We start from the raw sequence: 17,869 nt of genomic DNA on the forward strand, positions 1-17,869 counted from the left end.
ACGACGGACGAGAAGGAAGCTTTCAAGTGTGCACAAAATGCCTTCGCGGCCAGCTACGGCGTCGTGTTGTTGGCGCCATTAAATTTGTTAACGATTGGAGGGAGGGTGGTGTGTTAACGCTGATGAAACAGTTTGCAGTATTGCAAGCAAAACTTGTAAGTTTAGTAAGCTGATGCTGCACAGATTACAGAAGGAACGGACACGACGCGAAGTGGAGTAGGAATCAAAAATCTTCCCCAAGGAAGAAGAAACAATGTGCTCACAATAAATATCCCAACGATGATATGTATAAATTTGTTACTATGCAGCACTTTACGTAAAATTATGAACAATACAACAAGATTGTTTCTTCAGATTTCATATCTTTTCCCGACTTTGTTTAGTGCTATTTTGATTATTTTCACAAGGGGTCCGATTTTGGCAGCTTTTTTCGAGCTTGCTAGGGGCAAGGCTTTTAAAATATACTTCTTCTAATAAAAAGTTTTGATTGTATTTTCTAAGAGGGAAATGCAAATGGTGCACAACGTTAGGAAAGTAAATATTACATCCTTAAAAAACACAATGTTTTAATACTTTCTATTTTAAAAATAAATAAAAAAGAAAATTGGGGTCTGGTTTTGGGCACTTTCCTCTGTTTATGTACATTTCTTTTTGATTTATATCCTATCAGAATTTAAAAAAAAGATAAAAAAACCAAAAAAGAAACAAACGAACACCGACCCTCAAACGAGGGTTGTCTAGAGAGTAAGTTCCGACCAGTCGCGAAATGGAAAACGCAGTTAAAGTCGGAAATGGTTTATTTGCACCTTCTACCACCGCTCTGATTTACACATTTGTTGTAGCTTTGAACAACTTTTCAGTACGATCGCCATAGTAAGCAGCTGTGTTTTCCACCATTCCGCCGGTTCTTTACGCTCATCTGCTGCTCTCTGTCTGTGCCGTAATACTGTCTTCATAGTCAGCGGCTCAGGTCAGCAGGTATGAAAATCAGAGGGAACTAAGTCTGAGCTGTAAGGAAGGTGACCAGACACTTCCCATCGAAAACGAGTGTGCGGCCGAGAATTGTCACGAAGACGATGACAGTTACGTCATGTAGCGTTGGATGAAATCAGGCGTAATTTCTTGGTGGGCAGCCATACTTGGAAGAATACACTATTTTCTAGGCATTGTGCGCTCCGAACTGAGAAGTGCAACGTGAAGCGATCGACGGAAATACTAGAGACACTGCCCAACACATCTGTGGAAGGCTTCATAGGAGTTTCACTGTGGTTCCCATTTCGCGACCGATCGGAACATAGAAGGAGCGTTCAGTAAGTAATGCAAATTTTTTCTCATCCAATTTCGATTGCAATATGTCACATTTTCGACAGCCGTAGTGCAATATTCTCGCTTCAGCCCCCTTTCGTTTAATGAAGTTTAGATAGGTGGCAGTGCTATACATAGCTTTTAAAATGAGTGTGTAACGAAATTCCGTTCCAAGCAGACAGCTGTCTTGGGTTTCTTTTGGCGGAAAACCATAGCATCGCTGATATTCATAGGCGCTTGCAGAAAGTCTTCGGAGACGAGGCAGTGAACAAAAGCACGATGAGTCGCTGGAGAGACGTTTGTCATCATCGCAACAAGGTCTGATCTCCCGCATGCCAGCCGGCCGGACACAGCTGTGGCTCCTGCCACGTTTGAACGTGCGGACACTCTCATTGGAGGTGATCGACAGATCACAATCAAACACCTAGCTGCTTAACTGGACATCTCTTTCGCATTGCTGACACACTCGACACCAAAGACAATAAGAGAATCTAATCAGCTTCACAGTCAGAGTCAGAGAGTGCTCGAAATCTGAAGGCAATTGTTTGCGCGTTACAAGGCTGATTGTGACAATTTTTGTCGAACATCGTCACAAGCAATAAAACTTGGGTTCATCACTTCGAATCGGAAACAAATCGGCAGTCTATGCAGTGGTGCCACGTCGCCACTCCTCCGAAGAGAAAGTTCAAAACCTCACTCTCAACGAAGTCATGGCGACGGTCTTCCGAGACTGTGGAGGGGTTATACTGTTTGATGTCCTCCTTCATGGTGCAACGATCAACTATGATGTGTGTTGTGCTATCCCCAGGGAATTGAAGAAACAAATTCAGCGTGTTCGTCGCCACAACAATGCAACTTACCCTCCTCCATGACAACGCAAGGCCTCACACTAGGCTACGCACCCGAGGGAAGCTTATAAAATATCATTGAACTGTTCTACCTCATCCACCTTACAGCTCGGATCGCACTCCTTCAGACTTCTCTCTGTTTGGCTCAATGAAGTATGCTCTTTACTGGAAGCAGTACGTGGATGATGGGGAGAGTATTGATGCAGCAAGACATTGGCTCTGAAGTCGACTGGTGGAGTTGTATGTAACATTCAGGCATACAGTGCCTCCCATTAAGGGGGGTGGGACGTCAAACGGGCCGACTTGGAGCAGGAGAGGCACCACAGGACATTTTAATTTCCTGTGTCTATACTTTTACAAATAAATTCATAAAACTTTGTCAGAATGACCAGGGAGGATTGAGGACTCACACTAATAGCAGTGGAAGTTCAAAAACGTAGCAAAAATCCCTTTTTTTTAACATGTGAATTTCACCATTTTTTCACTTACTACTGGCTGCATTTGTTTCTGTAGGTACACTTTTCTTCCTAAGTAAGAGAGATTCTTCGATGAATTTTTCACAGCATACAAGCAGTACTTACAGGTGTATGAAACTCTAGAATTTTCCAAATCTATTAAAAACGGGGGTAAAAATTGAGATAATTAACTATAAAATTTTATGAAACTTCCTGGAAGATTAAAACTGTGTGCCCGACCGAGATTCGAACTCGGGACCTTTGCCTTTCGCGGGCAAGTGCTCTACCAACTGAGATACCGAAGCACGACTCACGCCCGGTACTCACAGCTTTACTTCTACCAGTACCTCGTCTCCTACCTTCCAAACTTTACAGAAGCTCTCCTGCGAACCATGCAGAACTAGCACTCCTGAAAGAAAGGATATTGCGGAGACATGGCTTAGCCACAGCCTGGGGGATGTTTCCAGAATGAGATTTTCACTCTGCAGCGGAGAGCTTCTGTAAAGTTTGGAAGGTAGGAGACGAGGTACTGCTGGAAGTAAAGCTGTGAGTACCGGGCGTGAGTCGTGCTTCGGTAGCTCAGTTGGTAGACCACTTGCCCGCGAAAGGGAAAGGTCCAGAGTTCGAGTCTCGGTCGGGCACACAGTTTTAATCTGCCAGGAAGTTTCATATCAGCGCATACTCCGCTGCAGAGTGAAAATCTCATTCTGGAAACATCCCCCAGGCTGTGGCTAAGCCATGTCTCCGCAATATCCTTTCTTTCAGGAGTGCTAGTTCTGCATGGTTCGCAGGAGAGCTTCTGTAAAGTTTGGAAGGTAGGAGACGAGGTACTGGTAGAAGTAGAGCTGTGAGTACCGGGCGTGAGTCGTGCTTCGGTAGCTCAGTTGGTAGAGCACTTGCCCGCGAGAGGCAAAGGTCCCGAGTTCGAGTCTCGGTCGGGCACACAGTTTTAATCTGCCAGGAAGTTTCATATCAGCGCACACTCCGCTGCAGAGTGAAAATCTCATTCTGGAAACATCCCCCAGGCTGTGGCTAAGCCATGTCTCCGCAATATCCTTTCTTTCAGGAGTGCTAGTTCTGCATGGTTCGCAGGAGAGCTTCTGTAAAGTTTGGAAGGTAGGAGACGAGGTACTGGTAGAAGTAAAGCTGTGAGTACCGGGCGTGAGTCGTGCTTCGGTAGCTCAGTTGGTAGAGCACTTGCCCGCGAAAGGCAAAGGTCCCGAGTTCGAGTCTCGGTCGGGCACACAGTTTTAATCTGCCAGGAAGTTTCATATCAGCGCACACTCCGCTGCAGAGTGAAAATCTCATTCTGGAAACATCCCCCAGGCTGTGGCTAAGCCATGTCTCCGCAATATCCTTTCTTTCAGGAGTGCTAGTTCTGCATGGTTCGCAGGAGAGCTTCTGTAAAGTTTGGAAGGTAGGAGACGAGGTACTGGTAGAAGTAAAGCTGTGAGTACCGGGCGTGAGTCGTGCTTCGGTAGCTCAGTTGGTAGAGCACTTGCCCGCGAAAGGCAAAGGTCCCGAGTTCGAGTCTCGGTCGGGCACACAGTTTTAATCTGCCAGGAAGTTTCATATCAGCGCATACTCCGCTGCAGAGTGAAAATCTCATTCTGGAAACATCCCCCAGGCTGTGGCTAAGCCATGTCTCCGCAATATCCTTTCTTTCAGGAGTGCTAGTTCTGCATGGTTCGCAGGAGAGCTTCTGTAAAGTTTGGAAGGTAGGAGACGAGGTACTGGTAGAAGTAAAGCTGTGAGTACCGGGCGTGAGTCGTGCTTCGGTAGCTCAGTTGGTAGAGCACTTGCCCGCGAAAGGCAAAGGTCCCGAGTTCGAGTCTCGGTCGGGCACACAGTTTTAATCGGCCAGGAAGTTTCATATCAGCGCACACTCCGCTGCAGAGTGAAAATCTCATTCTGGAAACATCCCCCAGGCTGTGGCTAAGCCATGTCTCCGCAATATCCTTTCTTTCAGGAGTGCTAGTTCTGCATGGTTCGCAGGAGAGCTTCTGTTAAGTTTGGAAGGTAGGAGACGAGGTACTGGTAGAAGTAAAGCTGTGAGTACCGGGCGTGAGTCGTGCTTCGGTAGCTCAGTTGGTAGAGCACTTGCCCGCGAAAGGCAAAGGTCCCGAGTTCGAGTCTCGGTCGGGCACACAGTTTTAATCTGCCAGGAAGTTTCATATCAGCGCACACTCCGCTGCAGAGTGAAAATCTCATTCTGGAAACATCCCCCAGGCTGTGGCTAAGCCATGTCTCCGCAATATCCTTTCTTTCAGGAGTGCTAGTTCTGCATGGTTCGCAGGAGAGCTTCTGTAAAGTTTGGAAGGTAGGAGACGAGGTACTGGTAGAAGTAAAGCTGTGAGTACCGGGCGCGAGTCGTGCTTCGGTAGCTCAGTTGGTAGAGCACTTGCCCGCGACAGGCAAAGGTCCCTAGTTCGAGTCTCGGTCGGGCACATAGTTTTAATCTGCCAGGAAGTTTCATATCAGCACACACTCCGCTGCAGAGTGAAAATCTCATTCTGTATAAAATTTTAGTTTCTTCTAAACTTGAAGTTTAAAATGTAACAGTTCATTCATTTTTTCATAAATTAAATAAACTCTAGAGTTTCATACACATGTAGCTATAGTTTGTATGCTGCGCAAAATTCATCGAAGAATGTCTCTTACTTAGGAAGAAAAGTGTACCTATAGCAACAATTGCAGCCAGTAGTAAGTGAAAAAATGATGAAATTTCACATGTAAAAAAATGTATTTTGTTACGTTTTTGGGCTTCCACTGCTATCTACATCTACGTCTACATCTACGTGATTACTTTTCAATTCACATTTAAGTGCTTGGCAGAGGGTTCATAGAACCACAATCATACTATCTCCCTACCTTCCATTCCCGAACAGCGCGCGGCAAAAACGAACACCTAAACCTTTCTGTTCGAGCTCTGATTTATCTTATTTTTATTTTGATGATTATTCCTACCTATGAAGGTTGGGCTCAACAAAATATTTTCGCATTCGGAAGAGAAAGTTGGTGACTGAAATTTCGTAAACAGATCTCTCCGCGACGGAAAACGTCTTTGCTTTAATGACTTCCATTCCAACTCGCGCATCATATCTGCCACACTCTCTCCCCTATACAAAACGAGCTGCCCTTTTCTGCACCCTTTCGATGTCCTCCGTCAAGCCCACCTGGTAAGGATCCCGCACCGCGCAGCAATATTCTAACAGAGGACGAACGAGTGTAGTGTAAGCTGTCTCTTTAGTGGACTTGTTGCATCTTCTAAGTGTCCTGCCAATGAAACGCAACCTTTGGCTTGCCTTCCCCACAATATTATCTAAGTGGTCTTTCCAACTGAAGTTGTTCGCAATTTTAACACCCAGGTACTTAGTTGAATTGACAGCCTTGAGAATTGTACTATTTATCGAGTAATCGATAAATAGTACAATTCTCAAGGCTGTCAATTCAAGCTATGAGTATGAATTCTGAATCCTTCCTGATCATGCATTCAAAGTTTTATGAATTTATTTGTAAAAGTATAGACAGTAGAAATTAAAATGTCGTGTGGTGCCTCTCCTGCTCCAAGTCGGCCCGTTTGACGTCCTACCTCCCTTAAGGTGGGGCAAGACAGTCGCATCGAGCGGCGATCGTTGAAAAATAGGGTTTTGCAGCCAAAAGAGTGGGAATAACATGGTGTATTGTAATCCTGAATCAATCCAACCTTCTTAAACAAAAAAAGTTATTGATTGGCGACTCCATGGAGTGTTCTGTGCAACACGACCAGATAATGGATATAATTGGAAGGAGAAACAGCCTTGGTCGTATTTTTTTGTTTTATTATCCGCAAAATCGATTTTCGGTCACTTAGTGACCATCCTCAGTGCTGTAAGATACAATTAAAATTGTTAGGCACTGGTATTAACAAGCTTAGAGCGATCACATACAATTAAAATTGTTAGGCACTGGTATTAACAATTTTAATTGTATCTTACAGCACTGAGGATGGTCACTAAGTGACCGAAAATCGATTTTGCGGATAATAAAACAAAAAAATACGACCAAGGATGTTTCTCCTTCCAATTATATAAAAAAGGTTGTTGCGTTACCTACTTTCTGGAAACCTCTAGTGCAGGGCTTCCCAAATTTTTCAGCTGGTGGACCCCTTCTTCAGTCGAAAATCCATGGCGGACGCCTAGTCAGTCAAGAGCACAGTAACTTTAAATTACAGAGCGAAACCCATGTTCCCAATAACGCCCCTCCCCCCCCCCCCCCCTCACACCCACTGAAGTATCAATAGTCTTTGGTTTAGAGATGAATGAAAACAACTTGAAGGTCAAAAATATACTTATGAAACAGGTGGACACTGACAAAGCAAGTTTAACATTTAATAATGCCTGGGACCGCATACGTGCCAGCGAACACTGTGATTGGCTAACAAAGCTCGCTCCGCGCATGCGTCAAAGGTTTCAGCGCATCCACCGACGTAAGCCGGCGCACATACGACCCCCGTATTGTTGCGAAACAGTCGATCAGAGAGGCCTTATTCTCCGGCACTAAACTGTGTATGCGTTCTCACTTAGGAACCGCAAAGGCTGCTTGGGAATACGACCTGAAGTACGAAAAAAAAAGTGATGAATTTGATTTTTACATTTTTATTCAATAATTTTACTCATTATTTTAACGATTTGGTGAAGGGCGACAGCGGACCCCCTAGAAAGAGCCGGCGGACTCCTAGGGGGTCCGCGGACCACACATTGGGAAGGCCTGCTCTAGTGTGTAGAGCATGTGGGACGTGTCGCAATGGGAGGCCGGCCTTACCTGCGCAGCGGGTGCGAGCGGTGGTTGTGGGACCTGCCCCTGGGGGAGACCCTGGTCTCGGACAGCGGCGGCGGCGGCGTGGGCGGCCCGTTGGCCAGCGTCGAGCCGCCCCCGGTGGAGCCCCCACTGCCACCGCCTACGCTGCCGCGCTCCTTGAGCGACGGCGTCTCGGGCGACGAGTTGACGACGGTGACGGAGGAGGAGAAGCTGCTGAGGTTGAGCGAAGAGTCGCGCCGGTCGTCGAGCTCGTCACCGTCCTCGTAGCCGCCGACGGAGGAGTCTGTCTCGGAGAGGCGCGGCATGGCGCGCGCGCCGCCCAGCGCGCCGGCGCACGAGTCGAGGCTGCGGAAGCCGAAGGACGAGGACGAGCTGGTGGACGAGGAGTCGCGCTTCTGGTGGAACTGCGAGCGCCGCTGCAGGCCGGCCGCCGCCGCCGACGCGCTCGTGTCCTCCAGAGACTTGGTCTGCGGCAGGCGCGCCGCCGCCGCCCCCGCCCCCGCCGGCGTCCCCACGGGCGAGGGCGTGAGGCGGCGCGCGCGCAGGCCCACCCCCGCGGGCAGCGTGCTCCAGCCGGAGGGCAGCGGCAGCGGCAGCTGCGGGGGCGGCGGCGACGGCGGCGGGCTCGCCATTTCGTTCTCCACGACGAGCGCGTTGCTTCGCGGCAGGAACGGCGTCTTGCTGCTGCCGCCGCCGCCGCTGCGCAGCCGAGGCGCCGTCTGGTAGCGCTGCGTCGTGTCCTGCCGGCACACACACCACTATAGATGGGGGATCCGCTCCTGAACTGATTCATAGAGTTGAATCTTTCAAAGGAGTGAATAATCAGTGATTCAGAAAAAAAAACGGTAGCCCCAAACGTTTCCCACAGCAGAGAGAGAGAGAGAGAGAGAGAGAGAGAGAGAGAGAGAGTCGGAGCAGATCACTGCACGCCACACAACACAGCCAGCGCCGACCTCTGCCCTGCTTCTGCCTTGGCTGCCTGCATTGTGCACTGCCCCATTGGATTTTCTGTTTCACATATACCGTGGCGTCTCTGTGCTTCCGCTGCCGCGTGCAGTGTCTGGCGCACCTTAACTCACAAGGGAACCTCCCCATCGCACCCACCTCAGATTTAGTTATAAGTTGGCACAGTGGATAGGCCTTGAAAAACACAGATCAATCGAGAAAACAGGAAATGTTGCCTATCTTGCGCATGTTTCATAGTTCCACACAACTTCCTGTTTTCTCGATTGATCTGTGTTCAGTTAATCAAGGCCTATCCACTGTGCCAACTTATAACTAAATCTGAGGGGGGTGCGATGGGGAGGTTCCCTTGTTAGCATCGCACTCCACCGGCGATCGTTTCAGTCGCACGTCCTGCCCTCTGGACAGTTGATGCGAGCAACAGGACAGAGAGCCTCCTAGCAGAGAACATAAGAACTACTTGCAACAACCTGCTCGCAAGAGAACGGACGATTGGTCTCGGAGCGGGTGACTGCTGGCCGTTCACCACTCCCCCCACCCTTGGAACTCGCCCACTCAACGCTCATCCCACCATTCTCGACTCTAGCCAGAGCGTTCAGCAAAGCAACTCAGGTGTCACTCTGGTCTCTGCGGTCTTAGCTCACGCAGTAATACAGCTTGCGGCTCGACCTGCTCGACTCAGCGCCTCTGCATCGGAGTTCGTCTATACTGGATATTGTTCTTCTTACAAGGGAACTTCCCCATTGCACCCCCCTCAGATTTAGTTATAAGTTGGCACAGTGGACAGGCCTTGAAAAACTGAGCACAGATCAATCAATAAAACAGGAAGAAGTTGTGTGGAACTATGAAAAAATAAGCAAAACATACAAACTGAGTAGTCCATGCGCAAGATAGGCAACATCAAGGACAGTGTAAGTTCAGGAGTGCTGTGGTCCCATGGTTAGCCTGAGCAGCTGCAGAACGCTTCCCTCCAGTGAAAAGTTTACTTTTTTTATTTCTGCAACGTTATGTTCTGTCCGTTCATTCAGTTTGTATATTTTGTTTCTTTTTTTCATAGTTCCACACAACTTCTTCCTGTTTTCTCGATTGATCTGTATTCAGTTTTTCGAGGCCTATCCACTGTGCCAACTTATAACTAAATCTGTGGGGGGTGCGATGGGGAGGTTCCCCTGTTAGTAATACCGATATGTATATTACATAATTATGTTATGTATACGTCATTTGTTTTTATTTTATTTTTATTTGTTTAAACTGTTCAGATGAGGTTCCTGACGACTCTTCTTACTGTAGGATCTTTTATTATGGACACTCGAATTTACGCTTTAATTACGAGCGAACCGATAAACGTATCGCAAAATGTGATACAACAATATTTTCCTTGTTTTATTCTGCGTAAGGCTATATGCAGCACTTTGGTCTTACAGTCAAATTTATATATTTTTTCTTATTGTAGTACGGATTTTGCGATTTTAGGCGTCTTCGGAAGGAAACATTCACTTTAAAAATATATGGCTTGTGATGTATTTGTACGAGGTTAATGAAATTTTAATACATTATAGCCAAATACATTGTTAATGTAAATTTCAAGTTACAACATTTTCCAATCACCCAAAAAAACCACGATGGTGCAAAATAAATCAATAATCAAAAACTCATTATCTGTGTTACGTCAAAATAGGATCAAATAAGATCAAAATACAGGTATAGTACTGGAATAAACCAAGTTTAAAGAGCAATGTGCCTTCCATTTATTTTCTATTGTGAATGAGTGGTGAGTCATGAAAAAGACCTAGTTCATTTCAGGGAGTGAACAGTTCTGATCCGATCTCTGAAAAGAACAGTTTTGCCCATCTCTACACACCACACTACCTGTCAGCTCTGCTTACCGACCACATCACGGTGAAATTCGTCTGCTGGACATGAATACTGCTTTTTTTTTAGACAACATAGTTGCGTGGAGATAGCAGCGATTGGTGTACTTATAATCAATCAATCAAAATGACAGTCACAATTACGTTATTTATTCTGTCGCCAACGGGTTTCAATCCACGATGGGGTCATCTTCAGGGTGTGCAGGATGACGACTCCAGCGAGGGACCAAATGGTGTAAATTGCCCTGAAGATGACCCCATCGCGGGTTGAAACCCGTTGGCGACAAAATAAATAACGCGATTGTGACTCTCATTTTGATTGATTGATGAATTCTACTTATTTCATGCTAGCCATAGGGGCTGTACAGAATTATTCGTAAGTACCTCCAAATTTCGAATTAAGTCAGGTGATGCTGAGGGAAAGCGATTAAGAAATGAGACACTTAAAGTAGTAAAGGAGTTTTGCTATTTGGGGAGCAAAATAACTGATGATGGTCGAAGTAGCGAGGATATCAAATGTAGACTGGCAATGGCAAGGAAAGCGTTTCTGAAGAAGAAAAATTTGTTAACATCGAGTATAGATTTAAGTGTCAGGAAGTCGTTTCTAAAAGTATTTGTATGGAGTGTAGTCATGTATGGAAGTGAAACATGGACGATAACTAGTTTGGACAAGAAGAGAATAGAAGCTTTCCAAATGTGATGGTACAGAAGAAAGCTGAAGATTAGATGGGTGGACCATATACTAATGAGGAGGTATTCAGTAGGATTGGGGAGGAGTTTGTGGCACAACTTGATTAAAAGAAGGGATCGGTTGGTAGGACATGTTCTGAGGCATCAAGGGATCACCAATTTAGTATTGGAGGGCAGAGTGGAGGGTAAAAATCGTAAAGGGAGACCAAGAGATGAATACACTAAACAGATTCAGAAGGATGTAGGTTGCAGTAGGTACGGGGAGATGAAGATGTTTGCACAGGATAAAGTAGCATGGAGAGCTGCATCAAACCAGTCTCAGCACTGAAGACCACAACAACAACAACAACAACCTCCAAATTCTCAGAAGAAGACTCGACGACAACTACACGACATACAGTTAAAAAATAAATAAAAATTAAAAAAAAATTGAAAAAAAGATAAACACGTTCAAATGACTTTGAAATAATTTTTCTAAAATTAAGAAATATAATTGATTAGAAAAAACCTTGACGCTCGAAAGCAAACTAGGTGCCAGACAATTAACCTCTAGTGTCTTTGCCTCAGGGTGACGAGTAGAAAACTTGTCGAAATGATGTCGCGGAAACGACGCTTTGACTCGGCTGAGAAGACTCCACCATCGAAATTCGCCGAGAAAGCCCGCACACTCCTATGTCCTCTAGTACTCTTTAAAATTCAAATATTAAAAGTGTAACACTGAACTTTAAATTTTCAGTCGGCAACTCATTTGCTGTGCATGATTTCGAGCATAATTCAAAGGCACGTCAACTCTGTCTGTAATCTAGTTTATTTCTTTCGTCTGGACAAATAATTTCATGAAACGTTTGAGAGTTTTTCTTTTTTCACTCTATGTTTTTAATTTTCAAGTTCTCTTCAAAATGGTTCATATGGCTCTAAGCACTATGGGACTTAACATCTGAGGTCATCAGTCCCCTAGACTTAGAACTACTTAAACCTAACTGACCCAAGGACATCACACACGTCCATGCCCGAGGCAGGATTCGAACCTGCAACCGCAGCAGCCGCGTGGTTCCGGACTGAAGCACCTAGAACCTCTCGGCCACCGCGGCCGGCAGTCCTATTCAGATGCGGTTCAAGGCGCTACGGTCTGGAACCGAGCGGCCGCTACGGTCGCAGGTTCGAATCCTGCCTCGGGCATGGATGTGTGTGATGTCCTTAGATTAGTTAGGTTTAATTAGTTCTAAGTTCTAGCCGACTGATGACCTCAGAAGTTAAATCGCATAGTGCTCAGAGCCATTTGAACCATTTTTCTCTTCAGAAACCATGAAAAATAATATGCAAGATCATTCTGTGATAATGTTATAAATTTTCAGGGGTGATGGTGAAGGGTAAATGTATCAGTATCAGGTAAGGAACCCGGAAACGACCGAATCGAAATTTATATGCGAAATTGGTTACGATACCTTTGGCAGTGGAATGTATCAGTATCGTTGTTTCTAAGGTTGTAGGGCATGCACCTCTCAGATGTGGCAGTATGGACAAAAACAAGACAAAAATGTGTCTAATGTGAGTGAGCAGTGCTCACCCTCAACTGTGCGTTTTAGTGAACTTGGCTGTCTATTTGTGTTTGGTTTCCCACCCTTGTCGCGTTTACGCCGTTCTTCTTCTTCCTTCTACGTGTAGCAGCAGCGATTTGTATCGATATTTGCACTGTGTACCATCTTTGGTTTTCTGCATATAGTTTCCGGCTAGGGGGTCTGCAGTCAGTCAGTCGGTCGGTTGCTGTGGACTAGGAAAGTTATCTCCGAGAGGTGCAGTCGGCTGGGTCCACTGGCGGTCCCTGCGCAGTGTTGGAGCGTGTGTGGAGCTGTCCGATCGCTACGAGCTTCGTGGTTCACCGACCCAGGACGTCAAAGTTGAGTAGTGGTTTCAAGTACCCAAGCCACTTCCATTCATACCGTGTGGTTCGTTTCGGTGGTTCGCTGTTGGGGAGATTTTCCTGTGAGCAACACAGAGTGTTTGTATTGTTGAAATTTAGCCGCCATGCGGCGGAACTAAGTATGTTGGTTGACTACAATTCAAGTGCACCAGCGGAATTTTCTACTTTGTGGCCGTTAGTGTTCTGGTTACCTGCCCTGGCCACTAACGTAATTTCAGCCAGTGTCCTTTCCTCACCTATTGTCGCTGTCCAACACAGTGTGTAGTTTTGACAGCTTAGTACATATACATATTTGATTGTGGATAATCACGCCCATAACATTTTGTGTTTGAATTCTCATGTACCGCTTGGTGGCAAGCAAGTCGTCTGTCGGTCGGTCCGTGGCTGTCCCTTGGTTGTGTTCCGACAGATCAAGTGTAGTTGGGCCCACCACCTGTCTCACCTAAGTGAACGAGGGCAGACCGAACCCCTGGAAGCTTCTGGGTGCTGTTGTCTTTAATGTCCTCCTCACCGGTGTTTAACTGTCTGATTATAATGTATCATAGCCAATGCTAAAAAAAAATTCTTGGTTTTACTGCGTTTTATGTAAGTAAGTTTGAATTCAGGCAAGTGGGTATTTGCTGAAAGGTTATTGAAGTTGTGTTGTTTTTTCTTTTAGTCCGGTTTCAGCTACTTAAAACTTAAGGCTTATGGTTATATTTTTTAAAATTTTGGAAAATTAACTGTGGGCCTTCAGCCTTGGAACCTTATTCTTAAAATTACCTTTCAAGCTTAAACATTGAAGCCTTTTGCCTTTGAAAGGTTATGGTAATTTATTTTAAAAATCTTGAAAATGTTATTGTGGACCTTCAGCCGTTTGTATTGCATCTTGTTTAGTTTGTCTATCTATCTGCTTTCCACCTAATTGTGATATATATATATATATATATATATATATATATATATATATATAATTATTTTATTTGCTATTTTAACTGCATTTTTATCTCATTGATTTTTAATATTTCTTGTTTGGAGGCCTAGACCCGTGAAAGAATTGCATTGTGAAGTTCATAGTTGTAAAGGTTCGGCTATGTGCCATTTTGGTTGTAAATGTGTTATTAAATTAGAATAAATTACAATTTTAAGGTGAAACTGACCCCAATCTTATTTGGCCCTTTCTACAATCCTAATCACCCGTTCTGCCCAGCGGGCTTAGCGGGCATTTCAATTGACTCTAAACTGCATACCTTAAGAGGTACGAGCATTCTTTCATCTTCGCTACTCCGAAACACGTCTCTGCTGCTGAAAAAGTGCCCATAGCTCTAAAGGTATATATTTTACCGCCCATGTTTACTGGACAATGTTTTCTTGCTTTGCTCTATGCTACCTCCTCTCCAAAAATTTGGATGTTACGGCGTAAAGTTAAGCGCCGGCACAGCAGTCGGGAACGAGACAGCAGATTGGGCAGTGAAGAAGACGTCAGCCAATTGCACGCTGACTGACCCAGGACGACAAGGTGACAGCAGCGACCTCTATGCGAAGGGAACCCAAGCGCAGCGCCCGACTAGCCGCGGCCCAGATCAAGAATAGCATCAAGACTAGTCATTTCGCTTCTACTGTGTAGCATTGTCTATACTGAAGAAAATTGTTTATTTTGTCTGTCACTCTTTGCTTGCGACACATGTGTGTAAATACAAAGTTAAGTATTGTAATCATTTCCTTTTGTAATAAAACTCATTAATTCGATTTGTTTGAATTGTTCTCAAGCGATCCGTGAAGGCAGGTTTCGTAGACACCTCATATTCGATGACGTGGCAGGTCCCCCTCCTGGATGATGCCCTCTCTCCCTCCATTTATCCCTCCTATCAACTCTGATCCTCACCCCTCCTCCTTTCCTCCATCCTTTTCTTGGGCTCCCTCTCCCCCCCCTTCCATCCTCTTTTTTCCACACCTACCCTCTCTCTGCCCCCCTCCTCTCCCCCGAGTCCTTTTGCATTTCGCCCCTCGGCCTTTTCCCATTACCTCTCGCGTCTGCCCTGCCTGCCCCCCCCCCCCCCCTTATGGGTCCTCTCCCTCCCTTGGTCCCCCCCCCTTTCGTTTTCCCTTTCCTCCCTCCTTGTTTTCTCCCTCATCCGTCCAGATCCACCCCCGCCCCCATCTGCCCTAGGCTATGGTGTGTCCTCTTTGTGCCAACATTTTAGTGCAGTGTTTACAGTGAGTGTTCAGTGTTGTGTGTCTTTTCCAAAGAGTTGCGAACGGGCATCATATTGTCGCTGGGTGTGATTTTATATCTCTTGCGAACAGAAACCAGACTCCAGAATGAGATTTTCACTCTGCAGCGGAGTGTGCGCTGATATGAAACTTCCTGGCAGATTAAAACTGTGTGCCGGACCGAGACTCGAACTCCCGAGTTCGAGTCTCGGTCCGACACACAGTTTTAATCTGCCAGGAAGTTTCAGAAACCAGACTGTCGCCATGTTTTTTAATTGTCTGTCTCTGATGTTACCTGTCTGCATCCTGCGTATTTTTATTCGCTTTGACAACTCTTCGCTTTATGTTTTAACTTTCCCCAATTTTCCGCCGTTTTACAATTTAAGTCCCCGTTTTATCGCCGGCTTTTATTGTTTCTTAACTTCTCCTTACATTTTAAAAAGTCTGTAGGCTGCAGAGCAGCGTAATAAGTTGCTGACAGCCCGCCCCCCCCTTCGGGGACTCGAAATACAATAAAGGAAAAAAAAAAAATAGGACGAGGCAGGATCGAAGATAAACAATTGCTCCTAGCTCTTAAGGTGTGTACTTTAGAGCCCATGTTTACTAGACCTTTTTCTTGTACTGATCCATACTCCCGCGTTTGAAAGTTGCTTATCCTACAGTATTAGCAACAAAAGTACCGGAACATGTATTCCATCTGTAAGAGGTATCAGAACGATTCTCGCCTATAACTTTTGATACTGTCTTTTCCGACCAGAGTCTCTCATCTCAAACTGATACATTTAGCCTTCTCTGTCAGTCCTAGACGTTTGTTATGTCATCAAGGAATCACCTTGTATTTAAATATCGATGTTATTCTGTTATTATTAATAGTATGTAAATCAAGACAAACCAGAGAACTTTCAATTTACGGTGCGATTCGATATTAAATTTATTTTTTTCATGATTAAAGAAAATTTGATGACAGTTAAATATCACATCAATGTAACTTTTTATGTAGAAAAGAGTTGTTTCTTGAAGTGACGAATATTTTGACATCTCATTTACTTAGCTAACAGCAGCTGTTCATGGAAAGTTTCAGTTTTCCTTCAATTCACTGATAAACGTTTTCAAAATTGCTGTGATTACTTTCAAGTAAATAAGTATATTTTTGCAAACATAGAGCTCATGCTAGCCAATTTGATATCCCGTTTGTCCATTCCCCACTCATTGTTTGGTTATGGAAATTCTAGAGAGTTGTATTTTCGCTCCACTCAGACATTTGAGCAAAAAGCAGACACATGTCAATGTCTAGAGCACCTCTCCACGTTTTCAACTCCCTTTACACGTGCTCATTACGGGCACAGTTTCTGATGTAACAAATGCCATTATGTTCGTGCAATTCATTTGAGTCACTGCTGATGCCCGGGAAGGCGCAGCGACTGCAGCCCGCTTTGCAAAACTGCTCGTTGGGTGGCCAGTCTGCAGGCGTGAGCTAAATCGGTGCAACAAAACGGAGAGAAAATTTTATCTACATGTTTCGACACGCCTGTTTGCTGGTGGTGCGTTCTCCATCTGCTTCACAAAACTTATTACGCGTGGGACCATGGAGACACGATATGTGACATTATTCTGTACCTTTCCTAATTTGTACTCACTCATCTTCTGAAACTCGAGAAGTATTTATGAATAATCCGCTGTTTGACAAAATCGAGGCAATGAAATGGAAGGAAAACTTAATAATAACATGTCTACTCTTTTATCAATGGCGTGTTTACTATGCTAATGTAAAAAAGTAACTGTACAAATTTTATCAAAAAGCTTTAATCTAGTAGGGGGAGACAGGCTAGTCTGATGCTGTATTGACGTCGCGAAGAAAAGACATTGGAAACATTACCTTCAAGAGGCAACTAGTTACAGACGCATGGGGTATTCCTTGTACAATAAAGATAGATAAAGTAAAAATAATAATTGTGCTATATACATTGCGTAAACATGAAGGGACTGTTACTAAAGAGTGGAGGGACTCCGCTGAACACATGCTGAAGTCACTTTCTCTGGGAGATAACATCAAAAATGGTGACGATCATCAGAGAGAGGCACGAGAAAATATGTATGGCCAATATGAAAGTCCAGATGTCGTTCTACTATTTGCACAAGAAGAAGCTGCCGTTTGTATCGCTTAGCTATAGAATGAAAATGCTCCTGGTCCAGATTACATTCATTACGGACCCTAAAAATAGCAAAGAGCAGAACTATTCCATTTTTCACACATCCGCTGACTGAATCACTAAGATAATCAAGAATTTCTGCAGTCTCAAAGTATGCAGAGGCTTTGATAACACAGAAGAGCATGGGTAGAGTTCCAGTGGTTCCTAAGTGCTACAGATCAATCTATCTTCCTAGCACCTTGAGCGCTTGCTGTGCATCAGAAAACAGACCCATAGGAATATATACGACTTCAATCAGAGCTAATTTGGCTTCAGAAAGGACTGAACGTAGACGACGCAATTGAGTGTTCTCTCGCAACTGTGGACTACTGTAGCAGCAGGTCTGTCGTAACTATCGTGGTTGCTTTTGTAGGCGTATTTGGCGATCTGTGGTGGCTCGTAAGGTTTACCCGGTTGAAACCACCACCGGCCCCACAATCTTTGTACCAGAGCTCCGTAGATTACGGCGAAGAGCGCACTGTGGTGTGAGGCACAATATTCAGTGAAGTAATTGCCTCAGGTAGCTAAACGGGGACCAATTTTCTGGGATCTTAGCCTTGAACCATTATTAACAACTCTGAATGAAAACGTCCAAGTGCTGGTTTGTGGTTGCAGAAGACTCAAGAGCCAGGCT

General features: G+C 45.0%; 1 protein-coding gene across 1 annotated transcript in view; it reads right to left on the reverse strand.

Moving 5' to 3' along the window:
* Positions 1 to 17,869, reverse strand: part of LOC126455840 (hormone receptor 4-like) — a 267,525-nt gene that overhangs the window by 195,981 nt on the left and 53,675 nt on the right. Inside the window, exon 4 of the mRNA XM_050091601.1 lies at positions 7,412 to 8,148. Within this exon, the coding sequence (XP_049947558.1) occupies positions 7,412 to 8,148 (737 nt within the window). The remainder of the gene's footprint in view (positions 1 to 7,411; positions 8,149 to 17,869) is intronic.

The sequence above is a fragment of the Schistocerca serialis genome, chromosome 2, assembly GCF_023864345.2.
Source record: "Schistocerca serialis cubense isolate TAMUIC-IGC-003099 chromosome 2, iqSchSeri2.2, whole genome shotgun sequence".
In the NCBI taxonomy this organism is placed as follows: domain Eukaryota; kingdom Metazoa; phylum Arthropoda; class Insecta; order Orthoptera; family Acrididae; genus Schistocerca; species Schistocerca serialis.